The 19,109-nt window shown below is 48.7% G+C and overlaps 1 protein-coding gene across 1 annotated transcript in view; it reads left to right on the forward strand.

Moving 5' to 3' along the window:
* Nucleotides 1-354: 354 nt before the first annotated feature.
* The window catches only part of SYT6 (synaptotagmin 6), a 34,233-nt gene continuing 15,478 nt past the window's right edge, over nucleotides 355-19,109 (forward strand). Inside the window, exons 1-2 of the mRNA XM_010207470.2 lie at nucleotides 355-508; nucleotides 18,763-19,099. Of these exons, the coding sequence (XP_010205772.2) occupies nucleotides 355-508; nucleotides 18,763-19,099 (491 nt within the window). The remainder of the gene's footprint in view (nucleotides 509-18,762; nucleotides 19,100-19,109) is intronic.

Consider the following 19,109-nt stretch of genomic DNA (forward strand, 5'->3'; position numbering starts at 1 on the left):
AGGGGGGGCAGCAGCAACGAAAGGGTTAAAGGGAATTATCCAGTCTGCAGCTTTAACCACGGATGGAGGGCACGAAACTGAGTTTGGTAGGAGGTTCTTTGTCTGGAACACGCCTTGGCAGTAAACAGCTCTCTGATCTCAGAGGCAATAAGGCACCGGGGGAGCTGTGGCAGGGCTGCAGGCTGAGTGCTGAGGAGGGGTCCTGGGGCTGGAACCCCTCCTGCCACAGGGTGGGCATCATGCCAGAGGGTGCAAGTGGTGTGAGTCTGTGTGCTTAAAAAGGAACAACTCCTCTTCTCCCAGCTTGCCATCCTTGGGCAGCTGCAGGGGCTGGTGGAGGATGCTGGCTGGGAGATGAGCGGCGCTGAGGATGCCGCCCGCTGTCCCAAGGCCGTCCGCATTGTCACCGAGCTGTGCCGCAGGAAAAGCCTCCCCAGCCTGGACCTGGACACTTGCAGGGAATTCCTCCTGCTGCCTCCTGAGCAGAGCCTGGTTATCTCCGAGCCAGGTACAGTACCCTGGGCCCGTCTGCTCGAGACGCGCTCGTGACTGCCAACAGCCCCAGGAAGGCTCTGGCAAGGGGAGGGAGAGCTTTGCCAGCCCTGGGAGAGGCTCTGAAGGGGATTGAGCTCCCACTGGGAAGTTTTGGGTGCAAGTCCTACCTCACTTGTGGATGGGAAATGATGGGACCTGCAGGGGATGGATGCCCAAAGGGGACAGGCTGGGTGTTACGTGCTGCTGAGGTTGATGTGACAAAGTTTCTGTGTAAGTTCCTTGTTGTTTTCTGTCCTGTGTGAAACAAGGAGCAGTAGAAACCCTGTTCAACATGACAGGAGTTGGTTGCTGTTACCCCAGCCTGAGCAAAGGAGGGACTTGCATGGGTTTTTGTTCACCAGCAAGGGAGCTTCATGTAGCTTTGGTGGGGTTTCACAACAGACTTTCCCCAAGAACTGCCTGAAGTTGTTCCCCTTCAGCTCGTGGAGCTCAGGACACTAGTGTGTCAGCACTGAACTGAGAGCAGGCACACAGCTGCAAGAGCCAAGGGGCCTTTCTTTCTGGTAAAACACTGACTTTTCTGTCTGTCTGCTGACAGCTCCTCGCTCCAGAGAGAGCCTCTTCTGCTGTGACTTCAGGAGGTGTTGGCAGGGACAGGCTCACACACTGAGGCCCAAAAAAACAACCCCCCACGCTTTGTAGCAGTGCTGTTGGTGTGCTGGAAGTTACAGGATTTGCACAGAGTGCTGCTTTTAAGGTTTCTGTAGGTAATGACCTACCAACCCAGCCTGATTTCACAGCACAGGTTCTCAGAAACTTTTCTTCTCTCCTTCTGAGGACACCTGGGCAGAGCAGCTCTCTGGTCTCACTGGGCATCTCTTTGCTTGCAGTGCTGCTTCCACCCCTGTTTTCACCACTGGAGAAGAGGAGGCTGAGACCATCTCACTCTGCAACTCCCTGACAGGAGGCTGGAGTGAGGTGGCAGTCAAAGTGACAAGTGGAAACAGCTTCAAGTTGCCCCAGGGGAGGTTGAGGTTGGAGCTGAGGCAGAACTGTTTCCCTGAGAGGGGTGTCAGCCCCTGTGCCAGGCTGCCCAGGGAGCTGGGGGAGTGCCCAGCCCTGGAGGGATCCCAAAGCTGTGGGGCTGAGGTGCTGAGGCTGTGGGTCAGTGCTGGGCTGGGCAGGGCTGGGACTGCAGCAGCTTCAAGGGCTTTTCTAACCCAAATGATCCTATGATTCTAGTAATTGCACCCAGTGCAGCTGTTGACTGCAGGTAACTCACTGCAGGGCTTTGTCATTTCTTCCCTTGGCACCACAATTAACCTTTTCCTGCCTGCAGCAGAGACACCTCTAGTGTTCTTGTCCCATCTGCCCTGCTGTGACACATTTGCATTTCTTCATGCAGCCCCTTCAGGACCTCATTTTCGAGTTGGAATCACATCATCATGTGCCTTTAACATCTTTTTATGTCAGCCTCTACCCCAGTGCCCTGGGCAAGTGATGCTGGGCTGGCAGACTGCACCGAGTGCATTAACAGCTCTTGCTGTTGTCTCTGCTCTGCACAAATGGGCCCATATTTATGTCCAGACAGCACCAAGGATACTGTTTGAGCCCAACAGGTGCTAATATTTGTCAAATGCCTAGATGTAGGACTGCCCCAGCACGAGAAACAAGTCTGTTTTCATTAGGTGTTCACTACTGTAACAGGTAGGCAGTGAGAAGCCTTTCCCATCAGTGCCTGGATGTTTGTCTGATCACCTGCATCTGTCCTTTGTGCATTTTACACTGAGGACTTTCCTTGAGCAAATTTGCTATCGACTACCTGCAGTCCTGTGTGCAGATGCAGGGAGTCCTTCCTCACAAAAGGCAAGGAAGATGAGCAGTGATGGCTGTGGGGCAGGCAGCAGGGAGAGCCAGAGGAGCAATGTGGGGTCCTGTGCCTGTGCAGAGCCTCAGCAAACAGGACACAAAGCTTGCTGGAGTAAAATTGGCTCTATTTGTCATCCTCATGTGAAGCCAGTGGCTTCTCTCTCAGATTGCTACCTCCTAGATAAAATCTATTAGCCACTGGCTGAATTGGGTTGGCTTTGTTGAGTGTCTGGATGAAATGTGTGTCGTTTGTGGGTCAGCAGATGAAAGCTGAGAGCCAGGGCTGCTGCTGCAAGGCTCTGATCGCTGTCAGACCCTGAGAGGTGGGTGGTTGGACTTCTTTCCTGATGTTTCATGCACTTGTGGGATGCTGTGGGGTTGTGAAGTAGTTACTAGATAATCCCTGTCCCTCCTGAACTGCACCTGACAGTGGAAAAAAGATGTGAATATAAAGATATTACCAAGTGGTTTGTGTAAGAATGTCAGAGTGTGGTTTCATGCAGTGACTGTTATTTTTGAAACCATTTTGGGCTGAATGTGGAAAGTGCAACTGTGTGTAGAGTGGCTGCTCCTCTGCTCTCTGTACTTGGGGTTATGCAATAGCTGCTTCTCCTACTTCGAGTCAGTAGGAGAAACAGAGCTGCAGCGTTCCTCCAGCGTGCCACACGTTACTGAACACCCAACACAGGAGCATTGCAGGCAGCTGCTCTTGGCTCCTAACCCAGCAGCTAAGTATGTCAGAAAAATAAGGTGTTTGGATGGGGAAGGTTCTGGGTTTGATGCGTCAGTGGGTATGTGAGGGTGAGCTTTGCCTGCAGTTTGGCCCGTGGCGGTGCCAGGAATAGAACTGATCTCTTGGCTGTGGGCCCTGAGATGGAGCAAGATGCAGCATCCTTTTGTTGTGCCTATCTGAAATCCTCCCCCGTAGCTCCCTCCATCTGATAGCTCTCTTCCCTGCCAGTCCTCAGCTGTTGTGCAGGGATGCCGTGAGTGTGGCTCACGCCTGTGATATAGGGACAACGTTTACCACGGTGGTGATGTGCCTTAAACAGATGGATCCAGCACTTCTCTGCCCTTGAGCTGCAAAGTGCTTCAGGATATGGCTGAGAGAAATTGTGGATAAGCCCTGCTGAAGTGTAAAGCACTTGTCTGATGATGTAGGGGAGCCCATGCTGCCAGTAGCTCAGCACTGGGCGCAACAAACCACCCTGTGTCACTGTCCCTTTGCCCATGGGAGCAGAGCAAGAGGCTCCAGGGCTCCTTGGGAAAGCAGGGTGCCAAATCCTGCTCCCCACATCCTGCATGAGCTCTGTTCTCCCAGGGGCACAAAGCCCATGGTCCTTGCTGTGGACAGCTCAGCTCCAGCCTGCCAGCATCCCAGAGGAGCAGGCACTGCATCACGCTCTGCACAGCTCTCACCACCATCAGGTGTGCTCTGGTCTGCACAGCCAGGCTGTCCCTCAGTGTGGACTGAGCCACGTTACTGGCTCTCTCCCAGTGTTCAGCTGAACCAGGTCTGGCTGCCCATGGGTGTGTGATGTTGGGACAGAGGAGGGCAGGTCCTGCCAAGCAGGGAATGGTTCAGAAGGTGGGAGCTTTGGCTCCACAGAGAGAGTTAAACCAAAATGATCATTCTGAAATGAGTGTGCAGAGCTGGTGGAATGTGAGTGGAGCCTGTAGCTTGTGGTGCTCAGGATACAATGGATGATGTGCAGAGGTGCTGGAGTTTGTACCCAGAAAGTCACAGAATCTCAAGGGCTGGAAGGGACCTTGAAAGACCATCCAGTGCAACCCCCCTGCCAGAGCAGCACCAGCTAGAGCAGGGCACACAGGAACTCATCCAGCTGGGTTGGAATGTCTCCAGAGAAGGAGCCTCCACAGCCCATCTGGGCAGCCCCTGCCAGTGCTCCCTCACCTCAGCAGGGAAGAAATTCTGCCTTGTGTTGCTTTGGAACCTCTTCTGTTCCAGCTTGTGCCCATTGCCCCTTGCCCTGGACATGCACAACATGTTTGTGTACCCTTCTCAAACCCTTCCTCATGCACAGGTTCACCCCAGCAAAACACCAGTGCAGGATGTGGAAGCTGAAGTGAGAGGAAGCAAAAGGACAAACCCAAAACTGGAAGAGATTTTAGGATCATTTCTGTTTCCTAGCACACTGTCAGCTGTCCTTCTGTGCTCTAATCCTGCAACAATTCCGAGCACAGTTAGTGTTTTGCCCTTTGTGTGAACTGTTCTTTTTAAACTCCATGATGCAGGCAGTACATCTCGTCCAGCCCTGAACATCCTCCTGGCACTTCTCAAATACTATTAAAATGTTAAAGCCACCAGTACACAAGTGTTCTTGCTGCAGGCAGAACAAGGGGTGAATTTTTGTGCAGCAGAGGGTTTGTTCATTGCAGGAATGTTGATGCAGAAAGATCACTTTCCTACAGAGAAATTGCTTCTTGGAGGATTTTTCTTGGAGAGAAAAAAAGAGAAAGATCCCTTGATAGGACAGTTTGAGTAATGGGAAAATTGATGACATGCCCCTTCACTGACAGGGGATGCCTGCAGCCACTACCTATGAAATACAGGCAAGGCTTGAGTTTACTTACCAGCTGTAATAACACACTTTTCTGAATCACCATTGGAGTGTATTCTAAGTAAACACAACAGTAAACATGTTTAAAGCCACCCAGGCAAAGCTAATATCCATCCCTGAAGCTTGTGCTTCCAGGGGCCAGGCATGTGAGGAGCAGCACCTGGGGGCAAAGATCTTTCTTAGCATGGAGTGATGCACTTGCAAAATGGATCTTGCTTTCCTCTGCCAGCATCTGGTCCACTGGCAGGAAAAAAGCCAGCCAGAGCTACGTGCTGGTTTGCTCTTTAGCTCAAGTAAAGCAGGACAAGATGCTGCTCCTGAAGGTGTCAGGTTCAAACCTTGCAACCAGAGAGAGCTTTGCAAAACTAGATTAGAATAAGGTTAAAAGCAGTGGTGTGAATCTGGGGGAAATGGATTATGTAGCCTGCCTGTGAAAAGGTGTATCTGCTGATATATTGTGTGTGGATCTGTGGCTCTACAGCTGCTCTGGCTTTGCATGGTGATGGTCCTGGTAAATAATATGCACCTGTGGGACTGTGTGGAGTGTGTGTGTGTGTGTTTGGGAGCTTTGTAAGCACCTCTCTGCATAGATGCAGGTTTGCATCTGCTTAATTGCTGTTGGTTGATTCATCCCTGAAGCCGTACAGGGAGGCTGATGATGTTTGTAGGTTTTTTTGCAGACCTCAGAGCCTATTCCAGTGCAGCTGCAGTAGCCTCATGCATAGGCAGGAATCAGCATCTAACATTCCATAGAAACAGGCAGCCAGATCGCTGCTGGTGTTAAATGAGTGTGTGAGCAGGCTGAGGACAGTGACAACAGGGACTGAGCTGAGGAGCAGACACCTCTTTGGTAAGTCCCTGCTTCTGAAGTTACTTTGTGCTTTTATTTTTGCCTTGTTTGCATCATACAAACCTCTTTTTCTTAAACATTTTGCTTCATCACTTGCTGTCTTTGCCATTGAAACGTTTCCTTTTGCTTTCAGTATTCTGCCTCCGTCTCACTGAAAGCAAGCATGTGCTTTTAGCTGGTTCAAATCAGGGCAGAGCCCGACTCTGATCTTCTCCATTGTTTCTCAGGAGGACTCTGAGGAGCTGATGTGTTTGTGTTTGTGGGTTTGTTTGTTGCTGGACATCTTTGCTTTGCAGAAGTGGGACCAGTGCAATGTGCACAGCCTTGCTGCACGTACCATCCATTCACTGACAGTCACACAGTCTCACATGTGTGCATTCACTGCTCAGGGATAAAACCAGAACCATCTCTAGATCTCATGTCTGATACAGTTTTTCATTTAACTACAGTTTCAGCTATCCTTGTTTTTCTTACCTGTTTCTTCTCACTGTTCCATTTCTAGGAGCAATCACGTATTCTTCCTTAGGACCCCAGGTTTCCATCTCATGTTGGTCAGGCAGCTTTTCCTGGCTTTAATATTTGCTGTTTCTTTTTCAAAGATGACAATATGGATTTTTCCTTCCTATCTGTATATTGTAAAATCAGGAAGCTTGTCTGTAACAGCCCTTGTTTCAGTCCAGTGGACTCACTAACAGTCACTTAAGCTGGCAGTTGTTTGGGAGAGATGTGATTTGTCTCCCTGCCATGCATTGCCTTTAATTATACTTGTACATTGCAAAATGGCATCCTAGAGGGACAGAGAAGGGATATTTGGAGGGACTGTACATTGGCTGTGCATTTTCCATGCCTATGGGGAAAACAAGGAAGTTATCTTGAGGGGTGTCTCGTGCACAGTGAAACCCCAGATGCTAATTCAGGCCACCTTTATGTTTAGTTCAGTTTGTAATGCTGTAGCAGGTTGGTGTTTGACAACATCACAGCAGCAGCAAAGACTAAAGGCAGGATGCCAGGAGCTCAGTTCATACAAACCCTTTCCAAACCATCACTGACACCTACAGCCCTCAAGTATTTGCTTCCATGGAATAATGATTGCCCAGAAATTGGAGCACACCAGGGGCTCTGGTTAAGTATTGCTCTGCTTTTCTCTGCACGTTTGCAAGTGATGCAAAGAAATGCCTGTGCTGTGCTAACCACCCAGTGCTAGGTGAGCAGCCCCTGAAATGCCTTTCTCCAGACGCAGTACTTCATCTCCTGGACGTCTGCGAGCGTTCCCTCGGAGTTATTGGAGCTCAGTTCTGCATCTGCTCTCTGGTCATAATGCTCCTGCTAAAAGGATTCTGAGCTGCATGGGATGGAGTGATATGAGGCATTGGGAGAGGGGAAAAAGGAATGTCAGGGTCTGTTTGATAAATCTGTGGGATGGGGCAGAGCTGCACGTGCAGCACGGTACACTTCAGGGGTTAAAGAGCTCTGTCTTTGTTAGGAGCTGATGGAAGCAGCAGCGGGAGCAGCTGATGACAGGAGCTGAGCCATTCAGGGAGGAAGTTCCCTGATCATTCAGCAGAGCTTGAACAAAGAAATGAGGGGTTTTTTTCCCTCATAATTGCTGCATTTCAGTGGGGTCTGTAGGGAGCAGCCAGTCCCCTGCAGGTGGGTGGCTGAGGATCCTTCTGGGGTGCTCTGCATTCTGCACAGAGCCCTCTTCAAACACACCCAGGGCTGCTTTGCCATGCAGACCAGACTGGCTTTCTGTGTGCTAGGTATTGGCAGCATGACAAGTTGAGGGAGTGAGAAAGAGAGTGTGATATGGGCTTGTGTGGTTATACTGGGTCTAGGTGGCTCTAATTGGCAACCAGATCTCCTGAGGACACCTCCTGTGTCACCCAGTTTGCAGTAGCTGGAGCCAGAGGAGTTCTGGATGTCCTGTTTGTCTTGTTTTGGGTATCCTGTGGGGCAGTTGACTGTGCTGTGACACAGCAGCTCCAGGGCAGTGAGCCTGGACACTGAGCCACTGCTGACCCATCCTCTCTGATGTCTCATGACAGCCACAGCTCTAAGTGCCTGAAGGGAAACTTTAAGGTCCAGGGTTTTTGGTCACTTACAGGAGACAGAGTGACAATGGCAAGCTTTTGCTTGTTTTATTTGCATAACATCTTGAGACCCAGTTGCATCTCCACATCCCCAAAGTGTCCGTTTCACACTGTTTTGCCCTTTTGCTCTGCTCAGCTTCATCAGGTCTGGGCATGGATAATGACTTCCCCCCCCATCTTGAACAGCCTCAGCAAGGCTTTCCTTGGCACACCTTTGGTGCTCAGCTCAGGACCTGCATGGATGAGGTCACATTATAGGAGGGAGATGGTGCTCAGTGTCAGTTCTTCAGCCTCAGCCCAGGGACACTGGCTGCCTTCAGCGCTGCCAAGTCATTGACAGATGTTGCTCCAGCGTTTTGGGATCAAATGCCATGGGATTAGCCACAGTGATGTGCTATAATTGGATGCAGTGTGGCTTATAATAGTTCATTAGATTGTCATCAGTTAGGCAGAAAGCAATGACAACTCTCTACTATCTCATTTGTAACACAGAGCAGCTGATGAAGACACAAAGTGACCCGAATCACTGGGGAACGCTCCCTTTGCTTTGGAACAACTTTTCCCCCCCTTTATTGTCACTTCTGATAACAGAAATGCTGCAGTGCTGACAGCTCAAACTTCTCCTTTGCACACACCAGCAAAAGTTTGAGTAACAAATGTGCCTTTGATGGAGCCTGGAGGGAAAGTCTGAATTGGCAAGTGGGTCGCTATGCATTGGGTATCGATGTATGTCTTCAGGAGCCTTTGCTCACTCCTCTGCTCCAAGGGCACAGCCATTTGCATGGCTATTAGTTTTCTCTGGATATTGATATGGGCCTCTGGGTGTTGTGTCCAAAGCTTGCAGTCACTGGTGGGTAAGGTGACCAAGGGGAAGGAAAGAGCTGCCTTTTTTTAAGCTCAAATCTCTGATTTTCTTTCTTCTGTAGAAGATGGTTCTGGATCAAAAGAGTCCTGTGGCTGGAAAGAACTTCTTTTTCCCCCCCTTTCTCCTCTAACATGTAACCCAGGGAAGGGATGTAGGCAGAGCAGTGTCTGACTTGGGGTGTCAGTAAGTACAAGTCTCAAAGTGGAAGGTGGTGCAGCCCTGCCCCCTGTGAGCTCAGTGTGCATGAGGTGCAGACTGTTAGATCTGTTCATGCTGTCTGAGCTGCAGCTGATTGCCAGCTGCCAAAGGCTTTTTCAGCCTACTTGACACTGTGATTGCCTAAATGACCAGAATATGTGTATCATACCATGGCAATTCAGCAATTCCTGCTGCAGTCCCTCTGTCTCTGGTTTTACTGCTTAGCAGACTCCACTGAGCTCTCCTTAAGGTTGCATGGTGTTTTGTAGCTGTGTTTTGGCTGTCCAGAACCTGACATGGTGGAGGCTTCTCCTGTATGTAGCAGACATGGAGCTGTCTTTTGCTTGTCAGCTATTCACCATCATTTCCTCTTTTTTTGGCAAGGTTTAATTACCTTTCTCCATTCTGTTTCAGTGAGTAAATCACAAGCTCTGGGCTGCTGAGCTCTCCTCTTCCATTGCATTCCTGTGTTGGTATATTCTGCATTTTCTTCTGGATGTGTTCCTTATTTAACACATACACGTGTGTGAAGTGCATCACTGTTGGCTCAGGACTTGAAAATCACTTTTGGTGTTTCCCTCTGAATTACTTTGTCCAGATTTTCTTCTGCTTGTTTAACCTCAGCCTGAGGGACTGGTGGAGCTCCTTCTCCTGTGTTACCATCATTTACCATCTGCTCCCTGAGTGGGAAAAGTACCAAAACATAAACTGAGAAATGCTAGGCAGTAAAGGCTGTGGCTGCCTCTATTTCCCCACCTTTTCTCTGTTTAATGCACTCAGCTCTCAGTCCATCAGGTCTCTCCAAAAGGAGCAGGTACTAAGGTGCAGCAAGGACAAGGAGAGCTCAGGCATTGCCCTTCCTGAGTGGCTCCAGCCATCCCTCCTGCACATCTGCTTCATCCAAGCCAAGGCATAGCAGGAGCTTCAGCTGGAGCCTGGATATAGTAAATCAACCCAACTCTCTTCTTGTAGACAGTGCACAGTGTGAGTAACTGCTCAGGGTGTGGGTAACTCCTCAGAGCTGTGGCTGGAGGTGCTGGAATAGTACTTTATTCCATGTGCACATTGATTGTTTAAGTGTTTTCTCCTTAATTATAATCTGAAGCAGAGTTTACAAGACTTGGGAATTTCCAAGTACTGTTGGTAACAAGCTGGTTTCCAGGACAACAAATCACACAACTGTTGAAGGAAGAAAACTTTGCATCAACTTGTCCCTCTCATGTTCTCTCAGCTATAGAACTGCATCCCCTAAATAATTCCAGTAAACAGTGAGAAGCAGCCCTGGCATTGCCTAATGAAGGAAGTTTTGTGTGGATAGGAGTTAGGAGGTGGCTGCACTTCAGCTCTAGATCACAGTTGTCTGAAACACTGGATCCCTGCAAGGTCTCCCTGTGGAGCAGGTTCTCCTCACACTTCACGTGCAATAATGAGATGGTTTGAATTTTATAATCTTACATAATTACTCTCAAAATAGTTTGTGATTCATCCTTCCCTTTGAAGCTTATAGTTTGCATTCCAAGAAGCTCTTGCATGGCAGGAGCCCTGTGGTAGCAGCAAATTAATTTTTAAGAAGTTTTTTTCCCCCCTCATCTAACCAAGTTTGGCATATCCAGCTTGAGCAGCTGTGTCTGTGCCTTCCTCTAATCCATGCCATGGCTGCGTGTGCACAGGAGATGGGGAGGCTCTGTCTGGGTTCCTGCAGAGCCCATGCTGACAGAAGGAGGCTGGTGGGAGCTGATAGTGTGAGACTCGGTGTCTAAGGACTGAGGGAGCAAACAAATAGAATGAATCTCCTTTTAGCTTGATGCAGGAGGAAGGCTGAATTTGCAGAGCTTCCAAGGGGACATTTCAGAGATGCTGTGAATGTCTCCCCTGAGAACATCTGCAGTGTTCATCTCGTGGGTATTTCCACTCAGGGGGCTGGTTTGAGAGAGGAGCTCGCTGCTGAGTGACACTTCACAGAACCCCAGCATGGTGGGGGCTGGAAGGGTCCTGCAGAGCTGCTCCAGCCCCAGCCCCTGCTCCAGCAGGTTCCCCTGGCTCAGGGGGCACAGGAACGTGTCCAGGTGGGGTTGGAAACCTCCTGAGAAGGAGCCTCCACACCCTCCCTGGGCAGCCTGGGCCAGGGCTCTCTCACATGAACAGCAAACTAGTTTCTCCCTGTGTTCCTTTGGAACTCCCTGTGTTCCAGCTTGTGCCTATTACCCCTTTTTCCTATCACTGGCCACCACAAAGTCTGTCCCCATCCTCCCTACAAGCCACCCTTTAGGTACTGATCAGCATTGATAAGGTCCCCTCCCAGCCTTCTCTTCCCCAGGCTGAACAGCCGCAGGTCCTGCAGCCTTTCCTCCTCACAGAGCTGTTCCATCCCCTCAGCATCCTGGGCTGGCCTCTCTCCACATGAACCAGAGTGTGCAAATGCTCTTTGTGTAACACAATCTGTGAAAGCTCTTCCTGCTTTCACGTTGTTTTCGATTCCCTTGCCTTGTGCTGTCGTCTGTGGAATTACTTGTGGTTGCTGGAGAGTAACAAAACAACTTTTGGGCACTCTGCACAGCAAAAAGCAGCTGAAAGTGCTGCTTGCCTTCACCCAGAGAAGCTGCACCAGGGTGGTGTGAGTGTGCATGGTGCAGGAGTCTCTCAGGGTCTCTGTGGGTATCTCATGCCATTGTGCTGTGCTGAACAGCTGTGAGGAGTAATCAGTGGATTTTTCCTTACATGGGAGAAAACTGCACTGATTTGGCTCTTTCTGTTGTGGTAACAAAGATTTCTGTGACTTCAGGTGATGGATATCCTCAGGGCTCTCTGGCTCTCACTGCCTGACTTGCTGCTACCCAGGGGCTGCTCTGCAACCCTTATCACCATCCCCAGCATGAGATAACGTCTGAGGGACAAAAGAGCCTCTGCTCTATCCAGAATTGTTTTTTGCCTTGGTCCTTTAACATCTGCTGAGAACCTGATGAAATATTTTCCCCTCACTACCGACCCACACCTCTGTGATCTCGTTACAGCAGCAGCCCCTGCTGCAGCTCTTCCCAACACATCCAGCTCCTCTGCTGCCAGGCTGCTTGTGAAGAGCAAATTGACTGCAGTTAGACTTTGAAGTGACAGCTGCTAATGACTTGTCTAGCTCAAGAATATTTCTTCTTGTATTCCTGTGGCTTGTAGCTGCCTAGAGAACACAATCAAATCAAGAAGTGTTGCTGAAGTTTCAAATGGCAGTGAGTAGGGCTGAAGATGTGATGATGAAGACATCATCAAAGACATCATCAAAGGACTGACCCACTGGACATAATCCCAGTAAACAGAGACAATTAGTGAGCAGCCTTGCAGTGCTTCCCTCTCCCAGCCATGTTCCCCACAGACTCCACTTAGCTGTGGACTGTGATTAATAGAGCTGCTTGCTGATACAAGAGCTGCAGCTGTGTTGGGTGGCAGAGACAGTCTTCTTGTTATTATTTGCTGTGTTACCATTCCCAAGGCCATGATGTGCGTGGGGAGGGGGTAAGGAGCTGGCTGAGCACTCCACACTGCTGCACTGCAGCTCACCTCTCATCCAGCACAGCCTTCCACGATTTGTAAGACAGCCAGGTGCAAAGTGCACTGCTTGTTGCTGCACTCCACAGAGCCTTGCAGGCTTTGTTCTGAGCTGTAGTCCCAAAGGGATGGTTCCCTTGCTCTGCTGTGCTTCATGGTTTGGTTTTGGCTGTGGTGCTGCATTGGTTTAACGTTTGGTTTCTGCTCCATCCAGCCTCTGCCCCTTCAGCTGAAACACATCCAGATTCAGGATTTAATGACAATCTCCTCCTTTTCCCCTGCTGTTGTCCTCTGCTCCCCTCTGCCCCTGCTGCAGGCATCCAAGATTCACCACAGTTTCCCATGGCCAATATCCAGCCCTCAGCTAATCAGACTTGCATTGCTGATGCTTCTCAGTTGAGAGACAATTAGATCAGCAGTTGGTGGGTGCCTCACGGGGTGTTTTTGTAGCCCCTGGGCTGCCTGTCTTCTCCTGCAGCAATAATTCTTGTAGTAATCCATCATTTGAATGTGTGATCTCTACAAAGCCCTACAGAAATAAACCAATATACTCTCACCAGCACGGTTGCAATAGACAGATGTAGCAAAAATGGACAGAGAAGCCTGGAAATGCCATTATGTGCTGATGTGGTATGAGCAATAGGTGATGTATTAGAGAGCAAAACCAGATGCACAGCCAGCACCAGTGAGGTTTAAGGTATCTCACCATCACACCCCATCTCTGGGCTCTGCTGCCTCTTGTAACTGCTCTTCCAAGAGCATCCACTGCAGCAAGATGTTCCATGCTCCAAGTCGTAGCTCAGAATAGCTGGAAGCTGCTTTGTCAGCTGAAAGAAACCTAGTGGGGAGCAAACCAGCCAGAGCTCTCCCTGAGGCAAAGCTTTTCAACTGGCCACAGGAAAATGCACCAGTAAGAACCTCTCACAGGGAAAATGTCCATTTGCTCCTGGCACAACCAGGTCAGAGGCTTTGTCTGATGGAGCTGTGGGACCACACGTGCCATGGCAGCAGTGCTGCCAGAACCCAACCTCAACAGAGAGTCAGGTCAAAGGGTCCTTGGTGAAGGGGCTGTGCTGAGGGGGCTCCAGGGCCCTCAAATGCTTCTGGCCTCTTGCATGTGCTGAGACCCTGGGCAGGGGATCAGGGTCAGTGATCAGGTCCTGGTGGTCCCTGAAGGCTCCTGGGGCTGCATCTCAGCTTATAGCATTTAATGTTTTCATCTCTCTGGAACTTCCACTCATGGTTTTCAAACTTTGTTTAAATCCAGCAGCTCTCTGGAATGACTAATAGATGCTGGAGAGCCAAGAGAGCCATCAAACCTGTTTTGTTTTCTCTGTGGAGAGTGGGTAGAAGGAAAGCTAAATTACATCTTCCAGATATTAAATATAACTCTTCACATTAAACTCAGAGTTATCCATGAATCTCTTTAATGATAGTGCAAGCTGCTTCACAGTAATAAAAGTCAATGTTGCCATAATTAGACCAGTATTGTCTTGCAGTTAATAGACTGTTGTAATGATGACTTTGTCATATTATTAATAGTTTTCTGTTTGGACTTTGCTAATTATCCCCTTTGGTAACTCAGTTGGAGCATTATGCAGTCATCAGGGACATCAAGCTGAAAGGTAGTTCCACCATATTCTCTTAATTAGTTCCCATCCAAGATGGAACAAAGTGGATAGTTGTAGTGATGAGCTGCTTTCCAAGTGCAAGGCTGCTGAGGCAAGGGAGGGGCTGGGTTAACCAGGAAATTATCCTCCTTTCCCACATTTGCTTTTAGCTTTACAGTTTTGAATTGCTCCACTGTCCCTTTCTCCTGCCCTGGGCTATCTGAGCTTTTATGTGGAGGGCAGTGGAAAGCAATGACCTTCTCAGTAGTTGTATGCTTTTGAGCCATTCTGTCAGCCTTGTTTTAAGATTCAATACCAAGGTTTCTGGATGGCACAAAAGCAGTAAAAGACACAAACCAAGAAGTCAAATCAAAAGAGAAAGGAGACTGCTGGCAGATAGGTTTCAGACTCTCTCTCTCCTGTGTCTTTGATACTCCCATTGCTTGCTCTGGGCTTCAGGTCTTTTCTGCAGTGAGATTCTTCTGTCAAAGAGCATTTCACTGCTTGAGTCCTCCTGCCAAGTCCAGTTGTGAAACTTATTCCTATTTGCTTGAATATGATCTGATCTCTCAGCTCGTGTCCCTTGACACTGACTTGGGGTGTCCCTGCGTGTCCCTGTTGTTGTGCTGGTCTTGTCACTGCTTCTGATGGCTCTGGGAGCATGGTGCTGCCCTTTGTCAAAGGGAGAGGGACAGTCCTGGGCCACACAGCTCCTGGACCTCATTTCCTGGTGTGGAAATGCTTTTGGTGAAGGTCTCTGCTTTGCAGGGAAGGACCAGGACTGCTGGTGGTGGCCAGTGATGGTCAGGCATTGCTGTGGGATGGAACAGGGCTTTGTGTCAGAAGGGGTTGGGACAGTCTCAGCTCTCTGAGGAGTTTGGGTGCATGTGGGAAAAACCTTTTGCTTGACATGCCATACTAGACCTCTGCCTCAAAAGGACCTGCCTAAGTGAGGCAGACCATCCCTGAAGGAGCTGTTTCTGTTCCACTAGATAAATAACAGCTCAGTGACTTATCCTAAGTGTATCAGCTTATGCAGGAAAATGTCCATGTCTTCCCTGCTGCTTGCTCTGCCCTCCCTCCTCCTTAGTCATGCAGGAGCTTCATCACTGCTGCTCTGTAGCCAAAAGCAGTTTCCAGCTGAGGGTTCCTCTGGGAGGCATCTCTTGCTCTCATGGGGAAGCAAGACTGGAAAATAGCCATGCTAATTTGTATTTGTCACCTCCTCCTTTTAACTTTATCATTTCAATTACAAGCTGTAATAAAATCCATGTTCCAGCATAGCTCTTTCATGTCTTTTAAAGGAGCTGGGCAGGGATGAGGTACCAGCACCAAGTTGAGACCAGGCTGAGGCATGGCTGAAGCCCCTCTGCACTTCTATGGCCTTTTTTTAAAGGAGAACAGAATGGAAACACAGATCTTGTTGTATTTTATCTCAGATGGGGCATTTCTCAGAGCAAAACCGTGCCTCTGTCCCCTGGAGGATGGTGATGCTCTGGGTGCTCAGGGCACAGGAGACATTCAGTAAAGCAGAGGCTGAACTATGCCTGTGCTGCTTTGTGTTAGATGGGGCCCTTCCTCACTGCCAGGCACAGACACATCCCTCCCCAGCCCTTTACTCAGGAAGCTTTGGCTCTGAAAGTTGGTGGGGATAATACAAACAAACAAGTGAAATCCTTCCCCTGGGCTGAGGTGTCCTTTTGGTCTGTTTTGCCTTTGGGGCAACAGGCTTCACCTCCATCCATACCAGGAGTACCCAAGCAGCCTCTGGTGCTGAGGTCTTTTTGGTTAGATGAGGAATTATCTTGCTTTTACAGTTTCTTGTAGCTTAGAGGACATTTAAAGCATGACATTTTGAATACCAGGGATTTTGTTTTAAAGGAACTGGTATTTTCAAACTCAGAAGAGAAAGCTCATTAAATCAATTAAGGTCAACTCTGTGTAACTGATGCTGGAGTTTAATAAGTCACAAAAAAACCCCCTCTTGATGAATTCAGTGTCATCTTCACACAAACCAATATTCTTCCCAGGCAGATGCTTTAAAAATGTCTGTAAAATCCTGATCCTTTCTGCTTGTGTTTTATGTGAGCTGTCAGAGGAAAGAACAGGAGGTCGTGCATGAAAGTATCTGTGAATCCTGTCAAATGCATTAGAAATGCCAGCTCAGCAAGAGGTGACACCAACTCAGATCTTCCTCAAGCTGGCAACAGGTTTCCAGAAGGGATAACTGATTATTTCTGATGGTTTCCACTAATGAGCCTGGTGTGGTGGCAGAGTCACGCCTATGGAGCATCTTGGAATGGGCACAAGTATCTTCACAGCAACTTTTCTCTCAGGTACCAGCTTCCAGCAGTGACAGATTCTGCACTGCAGCTGTTTCCTTTGTAGCCTCACAGACCTATTGGCAGGAAAGTTCAGGTTCTTGAGTTTTCTTGTGAAACTCACACTGAGTTTCCTGGGCTCAATTCCAACAATTAAAGTACAGCAAAGTGGTTCCTCTGTGCTCTCTGCTTTGGTGAGAATACATCCAGCCAAATCTCCAAGGAAGCTCCACTGCTGACTTGTACAATCCTATTTATTATTGAATAAGACAGAATCTATTTATTCACCCCAGTAGAGATCTTTATTTCCACCTTGGAGCTAGAAAAGAAAACAAATGGTGCAGTCTGACCTGTGCAAGAGGCTGGCAAGGGAGGGGAAACGTTGCAAAAGCTTCTGGATGGCATTTACTCTTTCCATCTGCACCTCCAGCCTTTCCTTTCGAGTCAAAGAACCTGTGGGCAGTCTGGAAGCTTTGCCTCAAGCTCTCAGTGTGTTGGCTAAGCTGGGTAATGTTGTGGAACAAGCAGTGCATTTCCCCTGGGATATGAACTGATGGATGGTTTCCCAGTTCAGCAGAGCTGTCTTGTTCTGCTGGAGGTGTTACATTTAGTGTCTGCTGCTTCCTTGAGATTTCACTTCTAAGAACTGATGTGAAAAGTCCTAACTGTGTAGTAGCTGCTGTATTCCAAGATGGCACGTTGGCAGAGGCTGGTGATACAAATGGGTTCCTGAATGCTTTGCTCTCAGGGTTCATCAGTGGTGGGTGGGGTTGGGATTTTGGGGTTTGCTCTTAAAATTCATTGTTAAGGCCAAAATTTAATCTCTCCTCGTATTCCATAGACTTTCTCAGCCTTAAACATTCAAAGTCTTATTTCAGCTGTACAGAACTAAACTGTGTGACCAAAGGGAACAGAAGATCTTGTGGCTTCTCTTTAAGGTAAAGCATGTGCCAATGACCACAGTTCTGGCAGCTCTGATGGAGCACAGATGTGAGTTTCCCAGTGTGTTTTCTAAGAGCTAAACTGCCTGGTTTGAAATGCAATTTTGGAGTGAGTTTAGCATTTCTTAGTGCTTGTGGAGGTGAGACCTTAAAGAGAGGTGGGTAAGAGGTAATGCTGTTTCTGTATAAGCTTCTGGAGTGTTTGATTGGGGTTTTTTTGGGCCTGTCTTTCTGTCCTGACTTGCACCCAGGTGATTGTGGCTTTACTTGACTTGCACCCAGGTGATTGTGGCTTTACCTGACTTGCACCCAGGTGATTGTGGTGAATGTGGCTTTACTGGTCACTACAGGTAACACAGAGGCAGTCAAGGACCTGCCTGTGAACCCCTAGCAATGTGTGACTGAATCTCATCTGCAGTCCTGACACTGCAGACTTAGAGCAAAACCCTTGTTCACCTTCAGGGACTGATGTCCTTAGTGATTCTGAGCTCCTGGGCTTTTGGTTTGGGTGGAAATGTGGGAATGAATACACTGTAAGAAAGGAACTAAACACAGCCAATGTTTTCTCTCGTTGAAGTGCTGTGAATCATTCCTCAGCATAGATCTTGTGTATCTATATCTGTATCTTCCCTTTCTTTTTCTGCTTCTTCAGCCAGAGGTATGGAAGCTTTTTCCTCTCCAGCACAAAGACTGAAATGCTGAGATAGATAGCACAGGAGGCAAAAGTGACTCAGAGAGTCAGGGAACGTACACAGCTCCTGTGCTATTCAGAATGAGGAGGAATTGTGCTTTCTGTTCAGCCTCCTGCTATGTTTGGATTCACTGCATCAGCAGCTTGTGATTTTGTGGGGGTTTTTTAAATGGATATTTACTTTTTACTCCCTCTGGGCACATCCAGGCAAAATGGGAACGTTGATAGTGCAACAACAATCTGCTTGGAATGATGGGAGATGGATTTGGTTAATACAGTGGCTGAACACCTGTGGTATGAAGCAACAAGGCAGCTTCTGCTACAGCACTGGAGCTTGTTTCTGTCATGCAAGTCTGGGATCCTTCTTGATTTCAGACTCAGCAGTTTGTCAATGCCACAGAAAGAAACAGGGATGGTGTTTTATAGCCAGTCTGAGCATCATGGTGTAAAACTTCAGAGCTCTGGCCATCTGGAGATGAGCATTTCTCTCCAGATGTGTCTGGGGAAGGAAGTGGTCCCAAATCTGTCAGAGGATGCTCACTGGGGTTTGGCTCTTGCAGAACCTACTAAGAGCTTTCTGTTAGTTGTCACCTGTGTCAGTTTGAACTATTCTTTTTCCCCTTTACTTACAACTTTCTCACCATCTTTCTTTTCTTTTCTCCTTCCCTGTTCCTCCCCTCTCCCTGTCACTGTTGCCTTCTCTCCCCCTGTAGAGCTCTCCATCAGCCTTCTTGCAGTGATAGTCATTGTGTGTGGCCTGGCTCTGGTGGCAGTTTTTCTGTTTCTCTTTTGGAAGCTGTGCTGGGTTCCCTGGAGGAACAAGGCCATTTCTCCTAACCTGGCCGTCGTGCAGAGCGAGGCAGGCTGCAATAAGGAGAACATGGCAGACAAGCTCAAGGACACAGGTGCCCTGAGTTTCCTGGAGGCAGCAGTGAAGATCAGCCACACGTCTCCAGACATCCCTGCAGAGGTCCAGATGTCCATGAAGGACCATCTCATGCGTCGGACACGGATCCAGAGGCAAACAACGGAGCCTGCATCTTCGACCAGGTGAGCTGGA

Source organism: Colius striatus, chromosome 22, assembly GCF_028858725.1.
Source record: "Colius striatus isolate bColStr4 chromosome 22, bColStr4.1.hap1, whole genome shotgun sequence".
Taxonomy (NCBI): domain Eukaryota; kingdom Metazoa; phylum Chordata; class Aves; order Coliiformes; family Coliidae; genus Colius; species Colius striatus.